Here is a 21,530-nt window from a genome sequence, read left to right on the forward strand (position 1 = left end):
TGGCGATTGGGACGCAAAGGACGCCAACATGGCCTCATACCGCTTCCATGTCCAGCAGCTATCCGGCTTCTTCGACGGCTGCGAATTCCACCATGTGCCACGAGCAAACAATGAGGCGGCTGACGCCTTGTCCAAGATTGGCTCAACCCGGCAAGCCATTCCGCCGGGCATCGCCTTGGCGGTTCTCAAGAAGCCGTCCATCATACCGTCACCGGCCTCGGATTCAATATTCGTGTCGGCTGACCCGGGGGCTGCTCAGCCGAACCCGGGGGCTTCATCGCCCAAGTCGGGGGCTTCAAAGCCAAACCCGCCGGCTACCATGCCGAACCCGGGGACTTCTCAGTCCAACCCGGGGGCTTCATCGCCAAACTCGGGGGCTAGCAAGCCGAACCCGCCGGCTAGCAAGCCGAACCCGGCGACCATACAGTCGAATCCGGAAGCTCCCACGCAGGAGGCCCTGTTGGTCAGCGTATTCGAGATAAGATGCGTACCTTCATGGGCACAAGAATTCCTCTCCTACCTCACCGACGGTGTGCTGCCTGATGATAGAGTCCAGGCCAGGCAGATTGAGAGAAGGGCCAAGGCCTATACAATCATCAACCACCAGCTGTACAAACGCAGCGTAAGTGGGGTGTTCCAGCGGTGCGTCGAGCCGGCTGAAGGGATTGAACTCCTACGGGAAATCCATCAAGGAGAGTGCGGACATCACGCCTCATCCAGAGCCATAGTGGCCAAAGCTTTCCGGCACGGTTTTCTTGGACATTGCGCTCAGAGACGCAGAAGAGTTGGTGAAGAAGTGCAACGGTTGTCAGCGCTTCGCGAAGAAGAGACACCAGCCGGCTTCCGCCTTGAAAACCATCCCCATCACATGGCCGTTTGCCGTATGGGGCTTGGATATGGTGGGACCGTTCAGAACAGCACGAGGCGGCATGACACATCTCTTGGTGATGATTGACAAATTCACCAAGTGGATCGAAGCCAAGCCAATCAAGAAGCTGGACGGCTCCACAGCCGTCACATTCCTCAAGGAAATCATCGTGAGGTTCGGCTACCCTCACAGCATCGTCACCGACAACGGCAGTAACTTCTCTCAAGGCATCTTCTCTCGCTATTGCGGGGAAATGGGGATCCGGATGGCCCTAGCCTCTGTGGCGCACCTAGAGTCCAACGGACAAGTGGAGAAGGCTAACGGCTTGGTCCTAGCCGGCATCCGGCCCCGGCTGGTGGAGCCGCTCGAGCGAGCAGCCGGCTGCTGGATTGAGGAGCTGCCCAATGTGCTATGGAGCCTGCGCACAACGACAAACCGCTCAGTCGGCTTCACGCCATTTTTCCTCGTATACGGGGCCGAAGCCGTCTTGCCGACTGATATCGAGCACGACGCGCCAAGAATCAAGCTCTACACGGAAGCCGAAGCCAAAGAAGCTCGCGAAGATGGAGTTGACCTGGTCGAAGAGGCCCGGCTGCTGGCCGCGTCCAGATCTACTATCTACCAGCAGAGCCTCCGACGCTATCACAGCCGGAAGGTCCAGCCCTTAGCATTCCGAGAAGGAGACCTAGTGCTCCGGCTGATCCAGCGGACAGCCGGACAGCATAAACTGTCATCACCATGGGAGGGTCCCTTCATCGTGAGTAAGGCAGTAGGCAACGATTCCTACTATCTCATAGATGCCCAAGAGGCTAAGAAAAACAAGCCGGACAAGGCTGACGAGGAGACTAAACGTCCCTGGAATGTCAACTTGCTCCGCCCATTTTACACGTGAGAGCAAGAATGTATGTATCCCTTGTATCCCTTTTGTAAGCTATGAAAAAGCACGCGCCAAGAGCGCCGTTTCCGACAAGTTTTTGTGTACTCTACTTTGTTTCGCCAATTGGCTTGAACCCTCTCACGCGGCCGGCTCAGTAACGTGATCCGGTTTCCGACAGCCGGCTTCCGATCCAGCTACAGACCGCAACCCGGCTGTCCGGCTGGCGGGAGTAAGGCCTAGGGAGCCGGCACGCGAAAAACGACTAAGGGAAAGAGTAAAAGCGAGTTGACTTGCAACTTTTCATAAAAGTGCCGGATTGCCGAATTCAGCTCGTTCGACTGAAATACTGTCGGCCTCACCCAGCGGCCCGCTCTTGATCCAGCGACGGATCGCAAGTCGGACGTACGACCGGCAAGAGCACAGCCAAAGAGTGGGGCGGATGGGAAAAAGCGAACAAGTCGAAAGAAAGCAACTCGGCACACAAATGATTAACAAACACATTAAAGTGTGACATAATGAAAGGACGATAATATTCATACCTGTGCACCCGGCATCCCGGGGATTTAATAAATTGTCTTGGCAAAAGCAACAACAGAGACAGGTAAAACTAAGCAGCAGCTGGAGAAGGACCAGCCGGAGGAGCGTCGGCGGAGCCGGCTGCCGGGTCGTCTTCAGGCGCGTCTTCCGCCTCCTCATCCTCCGTCTGGTATTCACCATCAGACTGAGGGTTCGGGTCCGCGACGAAGAGGCCCTTGTCGATGAAGTCGGCAATGGCGCTGGCTCGGGCAAGCCGGGCGGTCTTGAGTTCGGCTGGGAGCTTGTCCTCCACACCGGCTCGCCGGTACTCGAGCTGCCCCAGGTCCACCTCGTTGTACCAGGAGAGGACGAAGGACAGCGCCATGTCGGCACCAGCGCGCGTGGCAGACTCCTTCCAGTCGAGGAAGCGATCCGGCGCCCGCTCCATCAAGGAGACGAGGTTGGAGATATCTTGCGGCACCGCCTCCGCGGGCCACAGCATCGGGACCAGCTCCTCAGCCGCCTTCCGGAGCTCCCAGCCAAGCTTGGTGATGGGCTCGACGCAGGCAGCCATGGACGCCATGTAGTCCTCCATGGTGAAGTACTCCGAGCTGCCCTCGCCAGTCGCCCGCCTCCTGGTCTCACGCGCAACGCCAACGGCTGCTAACGCCGCATCCTGCATTTCCGGGAAGGCCGCTGCAAGAAGAAGCACGTCAGAAATCGTCAAAACCGAAACAAGCTGAAAATGCAAGTTTTCGAAGTCCTAAAGCAAGCCTGGCGGCAGCCGGCAAGAGCCGACTGCCCCCAGTCCGAAGAGGGAAATTCCAAAGAACAAAAGGAAAAGCCTGGCGGCAGCCGGCAAGAACCGACTGCCCCCAGCCCGAAGATGGAGATAGCGAAAAAATCAGAGTTTCTGCCGCCGGCTGCCAACGAAAGCCGGCAGCCGACAGCCGAAAGCCGGCAAAGGGAAAGGACCAAAGAAATGCACTCACCCGACAGGCCGCGGTCGAGCGCGCCAATCTCGTCGACCCAGCGCTTGGCAGTGGCCGTCAGCTCCGTGGTCTTGGTGGTGACCTCCTCCTGAAGCGCAAGCCGCTGCCTCTCCACCTCGGTCAGCCGCCGGCTCAGATCCTCCACCTTCTCCTTCTCAGCCGTCCTAAGGGAGGCAAGCTCATCAAGGTGGTTCTGCTCAAGCCGGCGCAGCCGCGTCAGCTCCAGCTCAGCCACCTTGAGCTTGGCGGCTGCAGATCGGCCCGCCTCCTCGCTCTCGGCGCACTGGGCGCGAGCAGCCCGGAGATCCGCCTCCAACCGCGGGACCTTGGCGGCTTCAGCTGCAAGGCAGCCGGAAAGAAACGTCAGCCAACCAAGACTAAAAAGAAAAGAAGGCATCGAGTCGGAAGGAGAAAGATCTTACCCTTGACGGCCTCCAGCTCGCGAGCCAAGTCGGCCCGGTCCAGCTTGGCCTTGTGGTAGTGGGTCACGGCGCGGTTGTATAAGTTGGTGCGCCGATCCGCCACAGCCTAAGGAAGAAGAAAATCAGTCAACCAAACGAAACCCGGGCCGGCTCCAAGTAGTCGGCCCACGCCTCGGAGGGCTACCAGGATGACAACCAAATCAAAAAACAGATGAAGCGCTTACCTTGCTGGCTTCCTCCACCTTGGCGACGTTGGCCGCGGCCTCGGCAGCCCTGGCCTTGAGGTTGGCCTGCAAGCTGGAGAAGAACATCTCCACCGATGCTTGACCGGGGTTCCCCTCCCGGCTGGTCACCTCGTAGGAGTCGGCGCGGAGCCACGCCTGCTCCATAGTGCCAGCTGAGCCAAGGCTGGAGTCGGAGGCGGACGGCACGTGCAGCAGCCGGGTGCCCTTGGCCACATGTAGGCTCCCCAACGGCGCCGATGGGGCTCCCGTCCTCACCAGCGCGCGCGAGTCGGCGCCCTCCGTGCGCGCCGGCTCGTCCCTTGCCGGCTCCTCCGTCGTCGGCTCCGGCGGTGGCGGCGCTCCGGGCGAAGCAGATGGCCTAGTCGGCGCGGTCACTTCCGGTGCCTGAGGTGCCCCCTCCGGCCTCTCCTCCAACACCACCACGTCTGGCCCAGCTCCGGCTCCGGCCGCAGGCGGCGCAGCCCCTGCGCTCCGGCTCGGTCGAAGGCGGCATGCCGGCCGGCCCCAGCAGCTGGGTCCAGAAGACGAGTCCGGCGCGGGAACATGTCGTCCAGCGTCGGCTGGCGCGTCGGCTCGGCCCGCGTGCCGCGATCAGGCGCTGAGGCCAGCGGCACGGCGAAGGAAGGCGCCCCTGCGGGAGGCGGAGTACCCGCAGGCGGCGGCGGCGTAGGTGCGCGCGATGGAGGCTGTGGCGTCGGCTCCCTCCTTTGGCGCGGAGGCGGCAACACGACGCGCGGGGTTTGCCGGGAGCCGCCGCCCTGAGCAAACTTGATAGGGGCCCTAGCCGGACAAACAAGGAGAAGATAAGCATCAAGAGTAAGGAAAGAAAAGGAATCAAACAAGAGAGAAAGAGAGCTCACCCGGCCTGCTCCGGAACCTTCTTCGGCTGCTGCCGGCGGAGCTTCTTCGCCTTCGCCTCCAAGGCGGCTGTGGAGCGGGGGTCGCCAACCCGCTTCTTCCCCTTGGGCGCCGAAGTCGCCGTGGTGCTTGGCGGCCGCACGCGCAGGGGCACGGCGGGGATTGGCCCCGTGGCGGACGTCGCCGGCTCCTCGTCCTCCTGCTGCTCCGGTGAAGGGGGCGGATTGTGCTCCCCCTGGCCGCCTAGGTCAGGCGCCTGCAGCAGATCGTCGTCGCCAGCCTGGTCGCCGGCTTGGTCAGCCGGATCAGCGTGATCCGGCGTCCACCTCCTTGTCGCCAGGTCGCCGTCCTCGACGTTCTGGCGGTCGAAGAGCTAGAAAAAACAGAAGACATGAGCAAACAACAAGCCGGAAGTCGGCAGAAGGAAAGGGAAGTCGGCCTCGCAGCCGCAAGCCGGAAGTCGGCGAAAACATAAAGCTTACCAGCTCGGGTTGGTGGTCCCTGTCGCGGGGCGCCAGCCCGTAGTTCCACTCGTCCGGCACGTTCGCCTTGGTGATGTTGTTCACCCGGCGGGCCACCTGGGCCTTGGAGAGCAGCGCCTTGGACGTCCGGTTCGGGTCGAACCGGCCGGACATATGCCCGATCTTGTGGGTGCGCATTTGGAGCGGCAGCACCCGGCGCTCAGCGATGGTGCAGAGGAGGTCCTCGGCGGTCAGCCCGTTCCCGACGGCCGCCCCCAGAAAGTCCCAGAGCTGATTCACCTCAGCGTCCGGGTCCGCCGTGCGGGCGTTGTAGCTCCAGTTGATCCGGCCGACTGGAGGAGCCGGGTTGAACTCCGGCAGGTTGATCCGGTCGACGAGCTGGCCCTCGTTGCGCACGTAGAAGAACGACATCTGCCAATTCTTCACCGAGTCAACGGTTGGAATTTTGGGGAAGGGCGTACCCGGCCGGGTGTAGATCGAGGCGGCGCCGCAGGCCGCGAAGCGGCCGTCGGTGGTCTGCGCCTTGAGGTAGAAGAGCCGGCTCCAGAAGTCTATGTCCGGCCACAAGCCGGCGTAGGCCTCCATGAAGGCCACATAGCAGCTGAGGAGGATGCAGGCGTTGGCCGGCAGATGATGCGGCTGCAGGCCGAAGTTGTCGAGGAACTGGCGGAAGAAGGTGGATGCCGGCAGGCCCAACCCGCGATCGAGGTGCGCGCCGAAGACGACGCGCTCGCCGTCCCTCGGCTCGGGCTCCGTCTCCGCGCCGGGCGCCCTCGTTACCACCGACGACGGGATCCGGCGAAGGCGCACCAGCCGCTCGATGTCGTCCTCCCTAATGTATGATCCCCTCCACGATCCGCTGGCGGAGGCCATCGTCGAAGAAGAAGAGGAAGAGGACCACGAGAGACGGAATGGCGAGGAAGAACCTTGCGACGGCGGCGGCGACGACGGCGACGGAGGACGCACGGTAGAAACGCGGGGCCCCGTGGCGCCGGCTCGTCGGAGTAGCGGCGGCGGATCGGCGGAGATGCGCTCGCCGGAGTTCGCCAGCGAGAAACGTTCGCCGAAGCAGCAGGAGGCTCGAGCGCGAAGAAGAGGGCGAGAGGAGCGGGAGCGCGAGGAAGACGAAGTGAGGCAGTGGCCGCCTCGGTACCCTCCCCCGCGGCATTTATAGCCGCCCGCGGCGGGCGGTTAGCCTCCAAGTGGCGATCGTGGCCACGTCGCCCGGATCTTCTGCGCATTAACTCCCCCCACGACCGCTGCCGTTACCGGAAACTGCCACACCGCGTCGCCCACGACCGCACCGAATCCGGAGGGGACATTGATGTGACCAGACGAACCGGCGGCAGAGCCCAGGCGTCAGACCGGTCAAGTCGGGTGCAGGTCCCGAGGCGGCGGAGACTCCGGCGCGCCGCAAGCCGGAGCCGGACACTAAGTTCAACTCGGTCCAAAATTCATCCAGCAAGGCGGAGACATCACCAGAGCTTGCGAGGAAGCAAAAGCTGCATAAGTGTAAATAGTGGCCGGCTAGAAGTAGCCGGCTGGAACGAGCCGGATGAGGGTGCAGCCGGCTGAATGGAAATTCTCAGTCGGCCCCTCCAAGTGCCGTCAAATATATTCAAGAAGCCAGGAAAACCTGCCTAGGTCCTTCTAAACGCAGGACCTTGCCAGCTTCGGGGGCTAATGTCGGGGGGAAGACCCCGGGTAGGGCAATGGACGCGGAGCAGCCGGCTGGCCACTGGCCGGCTCGCGGCAAAGGCCGGCTGAGGAGCAGCCGGCTGGCGCCGTGGCCGGCTGGTCCGGAAGCCGGCTGGCTCTAGGTCCTAGTCGGCCTGGCTACGGCCGCCAATGCTGTAGCTGGGCCAGCTTCTACAAGCCATATCCGACTGGGGGTTTGTACCTCAGACCGACTCGAGGCTGGCGAGTCTTGTACTAGAAGGAACCGGGTTGGTGATCCGGGTTTCCAAAGTCCACGCTGACTTCATCTTCCGTAAAGCGCGGGGCACTGTGGAGCAATAGTGCCACGCGCCGGACAGGCCATCATGGTCTACGTCGATCCGTACTGGCTACAGTGGCTGATGGCGACAGGGACACCTCCTCTCCATACCGTTGACCTTGGCAGCCGGATGGGACAGGCCATGAGGCCTCAACGGCTCCTGACGTCATTGCCTCGGGAAGGAGCGGAAGCCGGAGCCGGCCAAGCCGGCCAGTAGACTATAGGGTCTTATATGTAAAGTGCCGGTGCCTATATAAGCCGCACTACCCCCTCTCGTGCAGGGGATCGATCATTCTCACTTCACTTACACCCCTAGCGCTGCCCTGTGAGAGAGACTCTAGTCTTCCTTAGCCTCCCAGGAGCAGCCGGATACAGCTCAAGGAGCAACCTTGTATTGTGTGATCATCATATACACTCTAGCAGGAGTAGAGGTGTTACCTCCATCGGAGGGCCTCGAACTTGGGTACGTCGCCGTGTCGCTCGTCCCCATACCCGCATCCGGATACCGCCGTGAGATCTCTCAGGAACCACCTTCGATTAGCCACCCTATGGCATATGCCGTGACGATACCACGACAGCCTGTTTGGCATCATGGCCTTGTGGGGCATAGAAGGGTCCTTCTGCATTCCGGGCCAAGTCAAAATAGCTATAGGTATCGGGCCAAACAAATCCCTGCGCCCCGGGCCATGACCCTGGTTGCCCTCCGCCCCAAAATTTATAATCAGATAAAATCAGCATGTACACGGAGACGAGATTTGTTAGTATGAGCTAAGAGGAACTTTCTAACCGAATGGTTGCGCTTTTTGTGTATGGTGTAGATATGCCTCTCTGGGAGATGTATAGAACAGAAATAACTAAAAGAAAATGACACCTCAGCAATTGGATCAGAACAGTACTACAACGGTAGTGACATCCACTGGAGCGCACGTTTATCATCCGAAGTCTTGTGCTTCGGTGGTTGCTTGTGAAATAGTACAAATTTCTGGCCAGTTTAGATGAAACATGGTTTATGGTTTTTGCATTGAGGACAGAGGCCATATATTAAAGTTAACACCCTTACTAGGAGAAATCTAAACTGTCTCCCGCGTAGGGTTGTGAGCGAAGCTTGATGTGCCTTTGAACCTCCAAACAACGTTGGAAGCGAGGAAATCACCGTCGTCACAACAATCGGGAAGTCGATGGATGGATCGAAACAACGATGGTGATAGTGTGGTCATTAAACAAGATCTCCATCTTTCAGTGGAAAACGATGAAGAGGGCCAGATGGTCACCCTAGATTCGGAACAACTGACCTTAGTATATCTGCATTGAAGCCAAATCTGGCCAAACCTTGTCGGTAGGAGAAGAAACCATAGAACTGAGACACGAAGACTACCTGCAACATACCAAGCAACGAAAAAACTGCTCTTCACAATTGGATTTCTGAATGGCCGATGTAATCTCTTGCTTGTCTTTCTCTTTTTCAGGAACTTTTTTTTCTTTGCTTGGTTGTAAGACTAGAGCCTCAGCTCTGTTAAGTTTCTATAAAATGGTGTGAGGTAGGGGGTCACCCCCTTCCGATGTTGGTTAAAAGAACATACTAAGACAAACAAATTCAATTCACCATCCAAGAGAGCAGTAATCAAACGATTTTCCTGCCATGCTCATCAATGTCACCAACGATGTAGATGCGGAGTTAGATAAAACCATATTCTAATACACACGATGTTGGCACTGGTCGAACAAAACCTAGCTCCCAGGTCCCCTCTATCTACTGCAGCCGAGGTGACGACTAGAGGAGGATGGAACCCTCCTCTTGCAAATTGGGAGATGAGGACATGAGGACGAGTTGTTTTCTCGAGAGGCGGCGACTAGTTTTCGCCGATTTTGACTTTTTTTTAGGATGAAACATGATTAATCCTCAAAATTCTTTGCAATCCAAACAAGCTAGAAGATTTAAATGCAGGGGCCATTTTGCTGGAAATAGTATAGGAAAAATAAGGAAAACTTTGCTTAATTAATCAGATGGATGCATGCCATGCTGACTCCTCCGCCAATAAGAATATTATTTTGACCACTTTAAAGGAGAATTTTTTAGTAGGAAAAATGTTTATTATATTCTGAAATACCAATATCTGCGGTTCATGTAGTATAGTGTGAAGGCTATATCTAAAAAAGTATAAAGCTACTTTTCATGCTAATGAGCTCACATGTAAAAAAAATGTTTATGTGATCTTCTTTTGAACTGAAGTTGGAAAATGAATATAGTGAAGTGTCGAGCAGCTGAAATAGAGCAACTGAGCAAGTCAGCAATCACACCGTTTATTCTGTTAGAGTATATATCTGTATATTGTAGTTTTCCCATATGTTAGAGGGCTTCCTGCATATTTGCACCTGTACATGTACTATATATTGTGGCCTTTGGCCCCCTGGTAATACAACAAGTATATTGCCCTAAATTGATCCTCTAATCCCGACCGACGTTGCTTGTTCCGTCGCCCGTCTTCGTTTGTTCTCTGCCGGCTCCGCACGCCCAGCCCGCGCGACAGCGCCACCTGCTCTCCGTCGCGAGTCCACGCCGCCCGATTCCTTCCCCAGGCGTGGCGCCCCGATTTACCTGGCGCCCTGGCCGATTCTTCTCTGCGCCACAGCGCCGCCTGCCCCGCACCCCGGCCGATTCTTCTCCAGGCGGAGGCCGATTCCTGGCCCGCCCGTGCGAGGCCGCCTCCGCTGATTGCTGCTTCCGCCGCGTCGTGCTCCCTCCTGCCGATTCCGCCCTCGCGCGTGGAGCTCCCGCTGATTCCCGCGCGAGCCGCCCGCTGATTCCCACGCGAGCCGCCCGCCGGCCGATTCCGCACGCGTGGCGTTGAGCTTGCCCAAGGATCTTCCCGCGCGTGGCCTTCTGCTGGATCCGCTCTGGATCTTCTCCATCGCATCCTGCTCCCGCCGAGTCCTGCTTCCGCTGCATCAATCTTCCTGCTGATCTCCCAGGCTGGTTAGTTGACTTCCGTCTGTAAAAAAAAAGCAAAAAAAAAGCAAAAAAAAAAGCAAAAAAAAAAAGAAAAAAAAGAGCTATGTCTTCCGCTGATCCCGCCCCTTCTTTGAGCCCACCTTCGGTACTTGGTATCTGTCCGCTGCCTCCATGCATGACTGCTAGCTATTCATTCGTCGCCGTTTGCGGCCTCTTCACGCGGCTCTGCCCGCGCTTCACCGACTCCGTCTACGTCGGCTCGCCGCTCTTCACCGACTTTCGCGGCCTCTTCCCGCAGCTCTGGCCGTGCTTCACCGATTTTGTCTCCCTCGGCCTGCCGCTCTACATCGACTTTTGCGGCCTCTTCACACGGCTCTGCTCGCGCTTCGCCGATTTCGTCTATGTCGGCCTGCCGCTCTACATCGACTTTTGCGGCCTCTTCACGCGGCTCTGCCCGCGCTTCGCCGACTTCCTCTATATCGGCCTGCCGCTCTACATCGACTTTCGCGGCCTCTTCCCGCGGTTATGGTCGCGCTTCGTCGACTCCGTCTGCGTCGGCATGCCGCTCTACATCGACTTTCGCGGCCTCTTCACGTGGTTATGACCGCGCTTTGCCGACTTTGTCTTCATCGGCGTGTTGCTCTCCGTCACCCCCTTTGGTGGCCTCTTTGCGTGTGGATGATAGCTCCTCGTCTGCACCTGATTGTACTTCGACCTCTCCAGTCGCGCCCCTCTCTGCGCATGAGATAGCGCAGCTTCACTGCCTGCTTGATGCTTGGGATTCCAGTTTACGTCAGCAGCCTCGCGGTCCGAGTCTCCGCCCTCGTCCTCATTGCACCTACTGTGGCAAGGTTGGCCACACTTCCTCCACCTGCTGGACGCGGGATCCCAGTTTACGTCAGCAGTTCCAGGATCGTCAGCAGGCTGGCACTTCGGGATCTTCTGCAGTTGCACTCTCTGATCAGGACATTCCCAGGGGTCTTCGTGGTCTGCTCGCTACTCCAGACTCTTCCTCGCCGGGTGCTGCTGGTTCTGTGGTGGCTCTTACGGCTTCGCGCGACCACCACTTTCTACACGATCGAGTACGTCCCCGTGGTATCTGGATTCTGGAGCTTCCTTTCATATGACCTCTGAGTCTTCTATCATGTCTGCTCTTCGGTCTCTTATTTCTCCTGTCCGTGTTGTCACGGCTGATGGTACCTCTATTCCCGTTTCTAGTACAGGCACCCTTTCTACTCCCTCTTTCTCTGTTCCTGATGTTTCTCATGTTCCTCGCCTTCAGATGAACCGTTTCTCTGCTAGCCAGCTCACCGATTCTGGTTGTCGCGTCATTCTTGACGCTGAGTCTTGTGCGGTTCAGGATCATCGCACACAGGCCCTGGTTGGAGCTGGCCCTCGTAGCCGTCAGTCTCCGGGGCTTTGGGAGTTAGACTGGCTTCGTGTTCCTTCCGCTGCCACTTCATCTGCCAGTTCTCCTCCGGTTGTTGCCTCTGTCACCGGCTCTTTTCAGCAGTGGCATTATCGTCTTGGTCACCTTTGTGACTCTCGCCTGTCGTCTTTGGTTCATCGTGGCCTTCTGGGGTCTGTCTCTGGAGATGGGTCGTTACACTGTCAGGGTTGTAGGTTAGGCAAACAGATTCAGCTTCCATATCCTACTAGTGTGTCTGTCTCTCAACGACCGTTCAATTTAGTCCATTCAGATGTTTGGGGTCCGGCTCCCTTCGCTTCGAAAGGGGACCATCGATACTATATCTTATTCATTGATGATTTTTCATGGTACACCTGGGTGTTTTTCATGCACTCTCGCAGTGAGGTGCTCTCTATTTATCAGCGTTTTGCGGCCATGGTCCGCACTCAGTATTCCTCACCCATTCGCGTGTTCCGTGCTGATTCTGCTGGTGAGTATATCTCTCAGCACCTTCGTGGTGTCCTTGCTGAGGAGGGCACCCTCGCTCAGTTTTCTTGTCCCGGCGCGCATGCTCAAAATGGCGTCGCCGAGCGTAAGCATCGTCATCTTCTTGAGACCACCCGTGCTCTGATGATTGCCTCTTCTCTTCCGCCACATTTCTGGGCTGAGGCTGTCGCTACGTCGGCCCACCTTATTAACATTCAGCCTTCCGCTGCTCTACAGGGTGGCATTCCTCTCGAGCGTCTCTCTGGTGTTTCTCCAGACTACTCGACTCTCCGTTCATTTGGTTGCGTCTGCTATGTCCTTCTGCCTCCTCGCGAACGCACCAAACTGACCGCTCAGTCTGTTGAGTGTGTTTTTCTCGATTACAGTGATGAGCATAAGGGCTATCGCTGTTGGGACCCCGTTGGTCGTCGGATGCGCATCTCTCGTGACGTCACATTTGATGAGACACGTCCCTTCTATCCTCGCCCCACCTCGGGTACTTACCCGGTGGATGATATCTCTTTTCTTCTTTTTCCGGATGCACCCCCTGCTGTCCCTCCTCCCCTCCCTCCTACTTCTGATGCGCCCCCTTCGACGCCATCCTCTCGTTCGTCTAGTCCACCTAGTACTCCTCGTTCTCCGGCTTCGGCTCCTTCCGATTCTGTCCCTTCTTCCCCTTCTTCTGATGACTTGTCTTCTGCAGATGACCTTTCCCCTTCTCGGCCTGTTCGTCAGCGTCATGCTCCAGTTCGTTACTCTCCTAGTTAGTATGGTCTCTCTGTCGTTTCCGAGCCGACTTCTTATCGGGATGCCGAGCGTCATCCTGAATGGCAGCTTGCCATGGCTGAGGAGATCGCTGCGCTTGAGCGCACTGGCACTTGGGATCTTGTTTCTCCCCCTTCTGGTGTTCGTCCCATCACGTGTAAGTGGGTCTATAAAATTAAGACTCGCTCTGATGGATCTCTTGAGTGCTATAAAGCGCGTCTTGTGGCTCGTGGTTTTCAGCAGGAGCACGGCCGTGACTATGATGAGACTTTTGCCCCTGTGGCTCATATGATTACTGTGCGTACCCTTCTTGTTGTTGCCTCTGTTCGCCGCTGGTCTGTCTCCCAGCTTGATGTTCCGAATGCTTTTCTTAATGGCGAGTTGAGTGAGGAGGTTTACATGCAACCTCCTCCTGGGTATTCTGTTCCCGATGGGATGGTTTGTCGTCTTCGACGTTCTCTCTATGGTCTCAAACAGGCCCCTCGTGCCTGGTTTGAGCGCTTTGCCTCTGTGGTGACTGCTGCTGGTTTCTCTCCTAGTCTTCATGATCCAGCACTTTTCGTTCACACTTCTCCTCGTGGACGCACCCTTCTCCTTCTCTATGTTGATGATATGATCATTACTGGTGATGATCCTGAGTATATTGCCTTTGTAAAGGCTCGTCTTCGTGATCAGTTTCTCATTACTGATCTTGGTCCTCTTCGCTATTTTCTTGGGATTGAGGTTTCCTCCACTTCCGATGGCTTTTCTATCTCTCAGGAGAAGTACATTCAGTATCTTCTTGCTCGTGCTGCTCTTGGGGATGAGCGCACGGTTGATACTCCTATGGAGCTTAATGTTAAGCTTCGTCCTACTGATGGTGATCCTCTTCCTGATCCCACACGCTATCATCATCTTGTTGGGAGTCTTGTTTATCTTGCTGTCACTCGTCCTGATATTTCTTATCCTGTTCATATTCTGAGTCAGTTTGTCTCAGCTCCTACCACTGTTCACTACAGTCATCTCCTCCATGTTCTTCGTTACCTTCGTGGCACGATCACTCGTCGCCTTTTCTTTCCTCGTTCTAGCTCTCTCCAGCTCCAGTGCTACTCGGATGCTACGTGGGCGAGTGATCCTACGGATCGTCGTTCACTTTCTGCTTACTGTGTGTTTTTTGGTGGTTCGCTTGTTGCTTGGAAGACGAAGAAACAGGTAGCGGTTTCTCGTTCGAGTGTTGAGGCTGAGCTGCGGGCTATGGCCTTGTTGATTGCTGAGGTGACCTGGTTACGGTGGTTGCTTGCAGATTTTGGGGTCTCTGTTACGACACCCACTCCACTTTTGTCTGACAGTACAGGTGCTATCAGTATTGCATGTGATCCAGTCAAGCATGAGCTGACCAAGCATATTGGTGTTGATGCTTTTTATACACGTGCTCAGGTGCAGGATGAGGTTGTTGCGGTTCATTATGTGCCTTCAGATTTGCAGTTGGCGGATTTCTTTACAAAGGCACAAACTCGAGCGCAGCATGACTTTTTACTCTCCAAACTCAGTGTTGTGGATCCACCATGAGTTTGCGGGGGGAGTGGGGGGGGGGGGGGGGTGTTAGAGTATATATATGTATATTGTAGTTTCCCCATATGTTAGGGGGCTTCCTGCATATTTGCACCTGTACATGTACTATATATTGTGGCCTTTGGCCCCCTGATAATACAACAAGTATATTGCCCTAACATATTCGATGTACTTTCCTAACCTGAGAAAGTCGTCTGTTAGAGTATCAAATGCAGTCCTGCAGCTCACGTCTGAACAGTTCACCACACGAAAAACATGAAAAGGAAAGAGCATCGTATAATGTTAAAAAATATCACACGTATGACATGACTAAAGAAGTAGCTACTCGGCAATATACACGTGTGATACCCATCTTGTACAGAGGGTACAGTGTGCACGCAGCTAGCATCACCACTTTCCAAAAGACAAAACGGAGGGAGAGGACGTCGCTGATAGTACAGTAGAGCATCTGATCCCTGATTACTCTACACTTAAACAATATTATTGCGGAATTAACCCTTGCGAACATTGCATGCAGAGACTATATCTAATCCTTAAACAACTCATCGTTGACACATCTAAACCATATTATAGCTAGCAAAACATGGGTGTAACTAGATGTAGGCCATGCATACATGTCATGCATCCATAATTGACAAAAGATAACCAATGGAAGAAAGCATGCCCCAGTTACTACAAAAATAAAATAATAATTGATCAATGGAAGCTAGAAAAAGGCATGTCCCCTTATTCTCTACATGCATATGTATAAATGCAATAGGGCTATATTTGCAGACTGATCTCATCTCAAGTTCTGAACTCAATACAATGGCCACTGCCAGGATCCAACCGCTGTCTGCTTCGCAGCTGCATGATCCTGCTACGGGTGATGAGAATCAGAAGGTGGTATACACGGTGTGGATGAAATCACTGGTGTTCAACGGCCACGGTTGCACCATCTACGGCCAGGACGGGCGCGTGGCCTACCGCGTAGACAACTACGCCTGCACCCGCAGCCGCGAGGTGTTCGTCATGGACACGGGCGGCAAGACACTCATCAAGCTACTACTCAAGAAGGTGAGTACATTGTACTATGTTATTTCCTGACACTATCTGAAGATACAATTTCTGAAGATCCAATCTTCGAGAACAAATGAAACTTTTGAGGTTTAATTAGTGATCGACTTCTATTGCAGAATTTTGGTTTCTTCAGCACATGGCAAGGCTACTCATGCTGCGACGGCGATGACGCGGCAGCCGACCAGCAGCCGTGGTTCAGTGTCCGAAAGGAGTACAGGGTCCTCAAGAACGGAAGGGCCGCCGTGGTCAGGGTGGCCGGCGGCGGGAAGGCGTACACGATCGACGGCGCGTTGCGCGGGTCGGAGTACTACAGGGTCAGCGACGACGCTGAGGGCGCGTCCGTGGCGGAGGTCGGGAGGAAACGGACAGCTTCCGGCTTGGCGCTGGGAGAGGACGTCCTAACCCTGACAGTTGGCCCGGCCGCGGATCGCCTGCTAGTCGTCGGGCTCGTGGTCGTGTGTGGCTTAATCAGCCGTTGCATCTGATTGGCGCAGGAAGGGCATGTTTCTCCTTGAAGTGTTTGTACACTGGTTATTTCAAGTGTTTTTTTCATCGTACAGAGAGGTGTAAACATTGAGGTCAATATCGTGTTGAGAAAAGGAACTTGAATTGTGCTTCCACAATCCTTGGATGAAGAGTTATTTTAAAGATATACAAACCCCTTTCCTCATTACAATAGGTTGTGCATTACTTAACTTTGATAACATTAAGTTATTGCAAAGATAGGATATAATTGGTATCAACTTCAGATAAATATTTTTACCTTGTCCAAGAAGCTGATAATAATGTTTTTGACATGGAAAACTAGTAGCACTATAGATGCAGAAACAAGAGATAATAACCGTGCTCCGAGGGAGCATATCTACCTTTCCTCCATTGAGCACGGTATTTCTTTTTATTGAAAACGTTAGTTGAAAATTTCATAAACTTCTGTAGTAAATATTCCATGGACATGTCTAGTTTTTATTGAAGGATTTGTAAACTACAGAAAAAAGAAGATAAATATAAGGTGAAAAAGGAAATGGTATCTCTATTTTATCCACATGTTTACCATTTTGGTCTACAACGGAATGTAAAAAAGATATAATTTTGATGAAAAAAAATGTGTCATATGTACACTACAATAAAATGGAGACTGTTGGGTTTCAAAATATCGTTTTCTTTCTCAAATGATTGATTCCACGTAGCTGGGCTCTATTTCGACTTTCTGTGCCTAAGTTGCTTAATTGAGAACTGAATGGGTGAGTGTTTGTTTAGGTAAATCATAAGGCTATTAATATACTCTTAAGTTTTGATTTGGATTCTACTCTCTTGGTTGCCCTATCACACATTGAAGATGCGTGTACTTGTGTAGTAGGGAAATGAAAATCCAATGGTTCATAAATTTTGTAATTCCATATATATTTTTTCTGGACATAGTTTGGGCCCAGTTGTGCTGGTATGAAAGTCTATGGATGTAAATAAGCCTGAGATGATTTCTAAGGACCCAAGTTGTGTATAACTTAGAAAAAAAAGATCAGTAAATAGGGATCATTTTATTAAACCATGGCCACGTCAATCTAGTAGGCCTACCAGACTATATATGAATTAAACATACAATTTTGCTATTTCTTAGGGATTGTGAAATAACTATTTCTAAGTTGTATGTGTTCATTGAGATTGTTGCAAGTACAGAGGGTAAAAATTATATCATTGGACGGCTATGGACATGGAGTGAGTAATAACTATCAGTATAATCTAAAATGACAAACTGTCACTCCCTTAACATATTCCCCCAAAAGCAGGTCAAACAAAGATTATAATCATCAGCAACACAAATTCCGTACACATGGTCGTACTAATACAGTTTAGATGCGTTGAGAAGTGTTCCCTTTGATTGAGGATTAACAAAATGAGCTAGTGGGCTCTGCGGCAAATGTTCATAAGGGTTAATTTTGAGCAAATTTTACTTAGTTGACTGATCGGGAATCAGATGCAAAATGTACTGTACCTGTACTACCTCTCCCATACTTCCTTTTTTCCGTCTCTCTGAAAAGTGATCGATAATGCGACCGAAGCCATTATATATACAGGAAAATGGTATCACACGTGTGTCTTTTGCCGTGTATATCTACTGCTTTATTCTCTTTTGAACCATGGTATTGTCTTTCCTACCTCTCCTTTCATTTTCCTTGCATATTTTTCTTGAGATGAACAGCTGCTCAAACGCGTGAGCGGTGCTACAGGTCAGGTTCATTTTAAAATTAATTTTAACTTTGCAATATATAGAGACCGTAGAGTATCTGTGCTGTTTGAATTTTCTGCACTCCCAACTTTTAGTAAGCATAAGACTTTGCACCATAATTAAACGCACAAAGCCTCCATGTATCACCAGCTGCATTAGCACCACTGTTCTCATCTAAACTATCTGGAGGTGTCATTTCCAATTCAGAAGAAGCGAGCGACCCGGTGAACAAGCATTATCTTTCCTTTCAATTTTAATATATAGTAACACAGTATCATGTACACATTGTATTGGTGCGCTCGACAAAAATAATTGTGATTACCATATGATCTTCAGAAGTCTCACGTTGGCGCGATGATAGTTTACGCTCCATTATTAGAGTTCCTAATAAGCTGCACGAGGCTCCCAATTTTATGGTAGGATGTGCTTTGTTTAACACTCCCTGAGAACTGGAAGCAAACAATTTACTAGTAGTAGTGTAGTTGATTTGAGTTATACTATATGATAGCAGTAGTCAGCATCCATATCCATTTTGTGTCATCACTTCCCACTGCCGTTTGTCCAAACAACATGAAACGGATTTTCTATAAGCAATCAAAATTATGAATAAAATGTAGCCTGTTTTTTCTTTAATTTTGGTGTTCCACCATGTGTGGATAAGTGATCTTTGTAAACAATGTTGAGGGTGGCCGACCCTGACATCAGAGAAAGGGGAACAAGAACAACGACGCAAACTGGCCTGGCTGCCCTAGAAGCTTAATTAGGTGCAGGTGCTTATCCTTGGTTCAGTGTAGGTGCCTACTTTCTTTATGCTGACCGAACAGAACAATCTGTTTTCTGAAAAGGAGTCCAAACAGAAGAATCCGTTATAAGCTTCGATCATCCATTTTGAAATCCAATAATGGCACACATGTTCCACAGTGATTAGTTCTAGTTAGATCCAGGTTTTAGGTTCAGTGGAAGGTGTATCAGCCAGTGATTCATCTCCTCGCTGAACTCTGGAAATGTGTTCAGAATGGCTAACCGTGCCCGGCTAAGAATAGCCCAAACTAACTAGCACTAGCAAAACGTGGCGCTAATCGATCGCATGCTGACGAGTGCAGTTCTAGATCGCGCATAAACAAGTTCAGCGCAGCACTATTCTATCCTATCGCGTGACGCACACAGTGCCGTAAACTAATCCAGACAAGGAATAACTAACAAAGTTCAAGCACCTGTTGTATAAATAGGTGGAACCGGCCACTGGCACCCACCATCCCAATCATCACATCTCACCGGAACAACATCAGAGAAGAGCAGAGCATTCTACTTCCTCGAGCTCTCTGTCTATCTCCCCTATGGCCAAGATCCATCCCCTCCCTGCCGCTGCCTCGCAATCCACCTCCTCAAGCTCATCCTTCGACGATCGGCAGGGCGGGCAGGCGTACACGGTGTGGATGAAGTCGCTGGTGTTCAACGGCAGCGGTTGCACGGTGTACACCCCGGACGGCGCCGTCGCCTTCCGCGTGGACAACTACAGCTGCAGGGGCGGCCGCGAGGTCTTCTTCATGGACCGTGCTGGCAACACAGTCCTCAGGATCAGACGCAAGGGCTTGGGCATGTTCAGGAGGTGGGAGGTCAGCCGGTGCACCCACGACGGCGGCGAGGAGGACGAGGCGATGCCGTGGTTCAGCGTGCGACGGGCCGAGAAGGCCCGAGCCAGCGTGAGGATGCACGGCGGCGAGGGGACGTGCTACCGGGTCGACGGGTGCTGCGCGCGCAAGTCTGAGTACAGAGTCACCGGCGTCGACGGCGCGGTCGTGGCGGAAGTCTCGCGGAAGCAGACGTCGGCGGGGGTCGTGCTGGGTGAGGACGTACTGTCGCTGACGGTGGGAACGGAGGTGGATCACCTGCTCGTGCTTGGTTTGGTCGTCGTGCGCGGCCTCATGAACCGCTCCTTGTGATGGATGGGTGGAGATGAAGCGGGTCTAATTCACCACCAGCTTAGATTAGCCGAACAAAAATGAGAATTCATTATCTTTAGAGTACATGGAGATTCTAGCTAGATAGTTTGGAAAAACATACCTATTAGACCATTGAGAAAATTATTTTTGAACACTTTTTGCCAAATTGAGAGCGTCTAGACTCTTTTTGGTGGAAGTTATTTTTCCCATGCGTTCCAGGTTGTTCACAGAATATACATATGGAAACTATCGGTCAATGCAAATCATGTGGAGGGCCCGAAGAAACAACATCCATGCTCTGTTCGAGTGTACGTGCGCGCGTTTATTCTGGCAGGAGCTAAAACAATCAACAAACGTCAAGGTTCCAACTCTGCACCATAGGCCAGTACATCCGCTCTTTTGTCGTCTCCTCCAGGCGACGGGGGAGCGAAACCCTAGTTCCCCGCCGCCACCTTCCCCACCCTCTGCCCCCCTCCTCGTCGCCTCCCGAGGCGGCCGCCGGCGAAGCCGTGCGCCGCCAAGGACGGGGGCGGCGAGGATCTATGCCTCTCGGGCCCCCGCATGGCTGTTTAGGAGGGAGGCCACCATGCCGGTCCCGGAGGTCGTTGCCGCCCGCGCTGGGCTCGCCGCCGCCCGCGCTCGTCGCCGCCCGCGCTCGTCGCCGCCTCCACTCGTCGCGCCCGCGTCGTCCTCGTCGTGGTGCCTCTGCGCGCCGGCCCTGACGGCGGGCTTGCGGACCGTACCCGGCCTTCGCTGCTCTCTGCGGCTCGCCGTCCGGTCTGCAGCTCGCCCCGTCCGGCCATGGCGGCGGCGGGATCTCCCCAATCCGCTCTAGAGGCAGGCTGCGCGGGGCAGTCTCGTCGGCCGGAGGCGCCGGACTTGGGCGCAGGACAGCTCTGCTTGGCGAGCTTGTCGGCGCGGCGGAGCCGTGGTGTTGCCGTGCGACGAGGTGGACGGCTTGGCTGAGGCGCGGGGGATGCAGCGGTCGGGCCCGATCTGGGGCTTCGGAGGGCCCGTGTCCAGGCTTGGCGGTGGGCGGCCGATCTGCCTTCTGCAGCGGTCTGGCCGGGTCGCGCTGCTCGGGCGAGTGTTTGGCGTTTCGGCAACAAGGTGGTTCTCTGTGCGGCTCGCCACGCCTACGACCAAGGCCTACTTGGCCTGTCGTCAGCGTTGACACTCCAGACGAAAGCCTCGCACCATTGGTGCCGATGTTGGCGGTGCCTGATACGTCTCCGACGTATCGATAATTTTTTATGTTCCATGCCACATTATTGATGATATCTACATGTTTTATGCACACTTTACATCATATTTATGCATTTTCTGGAACTAACCTATTAACAAGATGCCGAAGTGCCAGTTGCTGTTTTCTGCTGTTTTTGGTTCCAGAAAGGCTGTTCGGGCAATATTCTAGGAATTGGATGAAATCAACGCCAAACATCCTATTTTTCCCGGAAGCATCCAGAACACCGAAGGAGAGTCGGAGGAGAGCCAGGGGGCCACCAGGAGGGTGGGCCGCGAGGGCCAGCCCCTGGCTGCGCCCCCCTATGGGGAGGCCACCCTGTCGAGCCTCCTGCGCCGCCTCTTCGCCTATATAACCCCTTTCAACCTAAAAACACAGTACCAATTGACGAAACTCCAGAAAGACTCCAGGAGCGCCGCCGCCATCGCGAAACTCCAATTCAGGGGACATAAGTCTCTGTTCTGGCACCCTGCCGGGACGGGGAAGTGCCCCCGGAAGCCATCTCCATCAACGTCATCGCCTCCATCATGCTCCGTGAGTAGTTCCCTGATGACCCACAAGTATAGGGGGTGTATCGTAGTATTTTCGATAAGTAAGAATGTCGATCCCAACGAGGAGCAGAAGGTGTTGACAAGCAGTTTCGAT

General features: G+C 53.9%; 2 protein-coding genes across 2 annotated transcripts; both read left to right on the plus strand.

Moving 5' to 3' along the window:
• The first annotated feature begins 15,223 nt into the window (after positions 1–15,223).
• Positions 15,224–15,960, plus strand: LOC127340288 (protein LURP-one-related 11-like). The gene is made up of 2 exons (XM_051366058.1): positions 15,224–15,472; positions 15,592–15,960. Exons 1-2 carry the CDS (start codon positions 15,224–15,226, stop codon positions 15,958–15,960), a joined length of 618 nt encoding a protein of 205 aa, XP_051222018.1.
• A 3,014-nt stretch (positions 15,961–18,974) lies between these two features.
• On the plus strand, positions 18,975–19,918 carry LOC127338840 (protein LURP-one-related 11). Its single transcript, XM_051364807.2, has one exon. The coding sequence runs from the start codon at positions 19,037–19,039 to the stop codon at positions 19,640–19,642; it is 606 nt and encodes a 201-aa protein (XP_051220767.1). The 5' UTR covers positions 18,975–19,036; the 3' UTR covers positions 19,643–19,918.
• The last annotated feature ends 1,612 nt before the right edge of the window (positions 19,919–21,530 follow it).

The sequence above is a fragment of the Lolium perenne genome, chromosome 3 (assembly GCF_019359855.2).
Source record: "Lolium perenne isolate Kyuss_39 chromosome 3, Kyuss_2.0, whole genome shotgun sequence".
In the NCBI taxonomy this organism is placed as follows: Eukaryota; Viridiplantae; Streptophyta; class Magnoliopsida; order Poales; family Poaceae; genus Lolium; species Lolium perenne.

Coding starts and splice junctions, on each gene's coding strand:
- LOC127338840 (XM_051364807.2), top strand. CDS start 19,037: ATGGCCAAGATCCATCCCCTCCCTGCCGCTGCCTCGCAATCCACCTCC.
- LOC127340288 (XM_051366058.1), top strand. CDS start 15,224: ATGGCCACTGCCAGGATCCAACCGCTGTCTGCTTCGCAGCTGCATGAT. Junction 15,473..15,591: donor TCAAGCTACTACTCAAGAAG/GTGAGTACATTG, acceptor CTTCTATTGCAG/AATTTTGGTTTCTTCAGCAC.